Source organism: Phalaenopsis equestris, unplaced genomic scaffold, assembly GCF_001263595.1.
Source record: "Phalaenopsis equestris unplaced genomic scaffold, ASM126359v1 Scaffold000540, whole genome shotgun sequence".
Classification (NCBI taxonomy): domain Eukaryota; kingdom Viridiplantae; phylum Streptophyta; class Magnoliopsida; order Asparagales; family Orchidaceae; genus Phalaenopsis; species Phalaenopsis equestris.
This window is the reverse complement of record NW_018164980.1, coordinates 521,803-526,763: the sequence shown is the minus strand read 5'-3', so window position 1 is coordinate 526,763 and position 4,961 is coordinate 521,803. Positions and strand designations below refer to the sequence as shown.

General features: G+C 35.1%; 1 protein-coding gene across 1 annotated transcript in view; it reads right to left on the bottom strand.

The window, feature by feature from the left end:
- Positions 1–3,461, bottom strand: part of LOC110028929 (sucrose transport protein SUT1-like) — an 8,068-nt gene extending 4,607 nt beyond the window's left edge. The window contains exon 1 of the mRNA XM_020730998.1: positions 3,067–3,461. Coding sequence (XP_020586657.1) covers positions 3,067–3,273 — 207 coding nt within the window. The 5' untranslated portion in view covers positions 3,274–3,461. The remainder of the gene's footprint in view (positions 1–3,066) is intronic.
- Between the last annotated feature and the right edge of the window lie 1,500 nt (positions 3,462–4,961).

The window sequence follows — 4,961 nt, the reverse complement described above, 5'->3', positions numbered from 1 at the left end:
ATAAATATATATATATATATATATATATATATTCTATGCACATGCACGAGTTTTCTTTAAAAAAAAAAAGAAAAAACACCCTAATGAGTGAAAAAAAGTGGAAATTGTTAATTTACTCGAAAAAAGTCCCACGTGCTGGTCCTGAGGAGAGCGATTTTTGTGCTGAATGATCGCAAAAGTAATTAAATCCACAAACACCGGAGTACGGCCCCGCCGTAAAGCGAAAAATTATTTCGAGTACATCGAGTACATATAATTATCGTATGCAGAGATACATTTGCTCCATCAGAGCAAAGATGTACGACGATAGCCCTACTTTAAATTTTTTTTTTAAGAAAAAAAAATTATTATGATGGACAGTAAAAATTAGACACCATATATATTTCTGTATATACTATCCGTATAAAATAATTTTTCCCGTAAAGAAACTTAGTTTGAGCTAGCTTTAGCCCAGCTCATATGAAATTCTCCAATTCGATTAGTGTTCAAAATAGTTCCAAAATAATTTATTTGATGCTTTTCATATTCAAATCAGCTCATCTTTAGCTCAAACTTGATTTATTAAAATAAAAAATTATTATAATCATAATTTTTAAATAAAATTAAAATAAAAAAATTTTGCATTAATATTTTTGTCTGGTTCGGCTCGTTTCACCCAAGACGAAATGGGGGAATTCATCCATTGCTTTTCGAAAGCTCACCATGTAAGGGAAACTTCAGCGGCAATCTTTTCTAGAGTAGAAATTTATATAATTTTTAGAGATATTTCATACATACCACTCAATCTTATGTATTTATTTATATATAACACTTCAACTTATATTTTTTTTATAATTACAAAAACAAAATAATTAATATATATACCAATGAAAACGAATGACCAAGAGAAAATGGCCCCTTCTCGTGGTAAGCAATCACTCAAATACCGAGTATGAAGCCGCGTCTCCAAACCCGCGATAGGTTACAGCTTCGAACATAGTTCCCTGCTCAGTAGCGGCAAAACGCGCCAAAAGTGAGGCATAAATCATCCCAGTAGCAAGTCTTGTTGGATACCTCGCGTGGACTGCGACAAGAGCTACTTAAGATTTCCAAGATTGGGAGATCTGACCGAGGTTACGAATCAACCAGACAGGTGAGCCACGAGCCTTGTAAGACTCTGGCCGAACAGAAAATGAGTCAGGACTCGATATTAAAAAAGCTAACTGATCACATTCGACCAATCGCGCGTCCGGACCGAACGACCACCTCATAACCGATGGCTCTGGTCGATCGTGCCTAAAGACACCGGGCAAGATCAACATACAGCTGAACACCTCGACCTACTAACACGTACTCCAGAGGGTACAAATATCACTCGGTTAGTGGCCTCAGTCGGTTGACTTCAAGCTAGCCGACAAGTCAATTATCGTCAATGTGGAAATTTAAATCTTAATACAAATATGACATAAAATCTAGACAATCAATTAAAATTTTAATGATATTAAGAACGGTTTTCATAATCGTTCATCTTTTCCAAAATTGTATAAAACACATCTATATAAGAATGGGATAAAAGTACGAATAAAAGGATATTTTTCCTGATTTTCCTTTAAAAAAGTCTCAGGCTTATTCTACTCTCCCTTAATTCTCTCTTCTACGCAACTCTAACTCTCGGAGCTTGATCCACAAAGGACAAGATCGGTTCCAATAATTAAATTTAGCATCATTCAAATACATATAAAAAGTTAATATAAGATGGATAAAAATAATATTAATATTTATTTATTTAATTTTTTCAAATCAAAATAATCTCAACACGGACGGAAAAATTTTTGTTCATGCTCGACTCATTTATAAATTAAGTTAAAAAAAAATTATTTGTGTTTGACTCTTTTGTTTCATGAATAAAAGAAACACGAGCTATCTAACGAGTCAAATATAAATTGTCCGTGGATGACTAGCTTTTTTTTTTTTTTTTTTGATAGCGCTGCATGAGAGTGAGGTGATAAGCACCATGTAAGTTTAAGTAACTATTTTGAGCCCAAAACAACAACCTTATCCTATCAAAATAAAATAAGGATATATATATATATATATATATAATTTGGTTGAGAATGATCTTAGCTTAATTTAATTTACAAAATAAACAATTTTATATAATTGCTGTTCTTTCTTCTAAGACAACAATCAAAATAGAGGAATAATATACTGCCAACAAAATTTAAAATAAAACTCATAAGCCATGTAATTTTTTTACGAGATAGACCGACAAACTTTACTGAAATTAAAGTAGAGATTATTAACTCAAAATTCAAACTTTACTCATCAAAATAATTACCCGCTGATGATATTATACGCAGCATTGATTCTTTAAAATAATAATAAAAGTAATTATATATTTTGAAAAAGCAAAAAAAATATATGTATTGCAAAATTTAAAAAAAATAAAATCATGCAATTAACATACAAAAAAACAAACGTGTTAAATCTGAGTGAAAACAGTAATAATGGTGGAAAAACCATTAGAAAGATATCTACATATCAACACCTAATAATTGAACAGAAGAACATAAGAAGCAAAAGAGGCGCTTTTCTCGAGCCTCTGACAACACGAACGTGATTTGGCGAACTAGAGGACGCCCACATACGCTTTCCGGAGCAGGGTGACCCACAGGAAACCCAAAATTCAAAGCGTCCCATCACACCATAAATCTAAACCAACAAATTAAAAGTGACCCGATCACCTCTCAAAAATCACATAATTAAAAATTGTAAATAAACCTTTTTTCGTAAAATAATAAAAGAAAAAATCGTTCCAAAATCATAATTAAGTGAAAAAAGATTCCTTAAATTTAAGAGCCGAAGCTCAATATGAATTAGAGAATTTTCACAAAATAAACAATGAAGCATAGAAGGACCTGCCGACATAAGAAGACAAAACGGATTCCAAAAAATTACAATTAAGAAAACGGGCCAAAACCAGAAACTCAAACAAAGGCATGCTAAAACATAAGAACTAAATGGAACTCGGCGAAGGAAAAAAATTCAAAAACAAAAAGCTTAGAAAGCGAAATTTCATCTGCAAACCTGAACGTAGGGGGTCAGCAGAGATAATTGCAGAGCCCATCCGTACTGCACACCGCCTGCAACCATACATGAGAAGAAGAGCCTCACCAGGCTTATTGGTTTCGTCGTCGTCATCGTCGTCGTCGTCGTGGGCACATTGTTCGGCACCGAAACTCTGGCACCAGCAAGCTCCATCTCTCCTCCTTGGCTTCGCTCCGTCGATCTCATCCCCACTCAAATCGTATCGAATCGGATCGTATATATCGATCTCCTAGTGAACCACCAACGCCAGATTCCTCCACCACCTTCGCCGATAAAGGCTACGGTTCCCGATGATTCCCACTCCCTCCAATTCCTTTATCCCTTTGTTTGGTGAAGAAGGTGAAGTGATTTGAACATAACTGAAGCAGCTTCTTCTCTTGGGTAATTATATATATAGTGCTGCAAGGTTCTGCGGCCGGTGTAACGTACCCGTGCCAACCTTTATTTTCTTCAATGGGCCCGCACGTGCAGTAAATCTGTAACACTTAAAATCGTTCCACGACGGCAGAACAGTATAAGTAACAATGAGCCGCGGAACGGGGAAACTGATTTTTGAAAGGGCGCGCGGCTGAAAGGTAATGAGAGCGGATAGGGTGAGTCGGGTGCGGGTGAACTTCCTTCACCACTCAAAAGAAATTCACTTTAAGAAAATAAAATCATTTTTAAAAAACATTAAAAAATGACTATTTTAGACGGATTTTTTGAATTAAAGCAAGTTAAAAATTTTAGTTTAATTTAATAATTGTTGAATTCAAAATTATCTGTGAATTACACCTAAGAAATAAGAAATAGAACACTAAAGCAAAAATTAAAATACAAGGAGAGAGAGTGTGTGTGTGGAGCTATAATATTTGGAATCAACAATAAAAATCTTATAACCCTCTTCATTAAATGCACCTCAATTCATAGAGGAATTGGAACAATAGTGATTTTACATTTTTTCCCCCATCTGAACGAGGATTACTCTAAATTATTTCGGTATTTTATAAGTGACACTCATCATCTCCTTGATTTTTGGCTCGTTCATCTCAGCTCGGTCGGCTGAGCATTGTCGGCTTAGCTCAGTGATTAGCCCGATCGGTAGATCTCGATCGATTGTCCTGATTAAAAAGATTTGATCGACTCAACTCAGTTGGCTAAGCTTGGCTGACTTAGAACATATTTCTAACGAAAGGTCTTATGGCTTTGTTGGGTGGTCAAAGATGCTCTATGGAACTGGCCCTTCAGTAGGCCTTGCACTTCTGAGATATAAAATTTTGCATCGAGTTTTCTTACTATTGATTGGAAATACCGACCCTCTTCTAGGAAACTTCCAGGTGAGCTGCTTGGTTGGTACTGATTGGCCATCCTTACATCAATTTTTTACTCGGTTGGCTTGGTTTGGTCGGTTCGACCGGTCCCGTAATCTTTTTGTTGGGGATCTATCTTCACAATGCTTCCTCATTCTAGACCGTTGGATACCTAGGAGATGTGCATTAACACCTTCTTGATGCACAAAAAGATACAAAAAAAAATTTAGATTGAGGCAAAGTTACCAGCCAAAGTAGTAAATTTATTAAATACATATATACGGACAATAGAGATGTTATATATAGCTATGAATGCATTTATTGGATATGATATCGTTTGCATTTAAAATATTCTGATTAAAGTGTGATACAACTTCATGAACTCTCAGGAAGTTATGCAATTTAAAAAATTGTGATTGCATCATGAGTGTTAAGTTTTTCCAATAATTACTCACATCCTGGGATAATTTGGTATGGAAGAAAATGTCCAATCGTCGGGCCACCATCTCATTCGTAGTCAATACTATATCTCATTTATTTTTTAGGGGGATGACGTAAGTCACTGTGAAGGCTTAAGGAATGAAA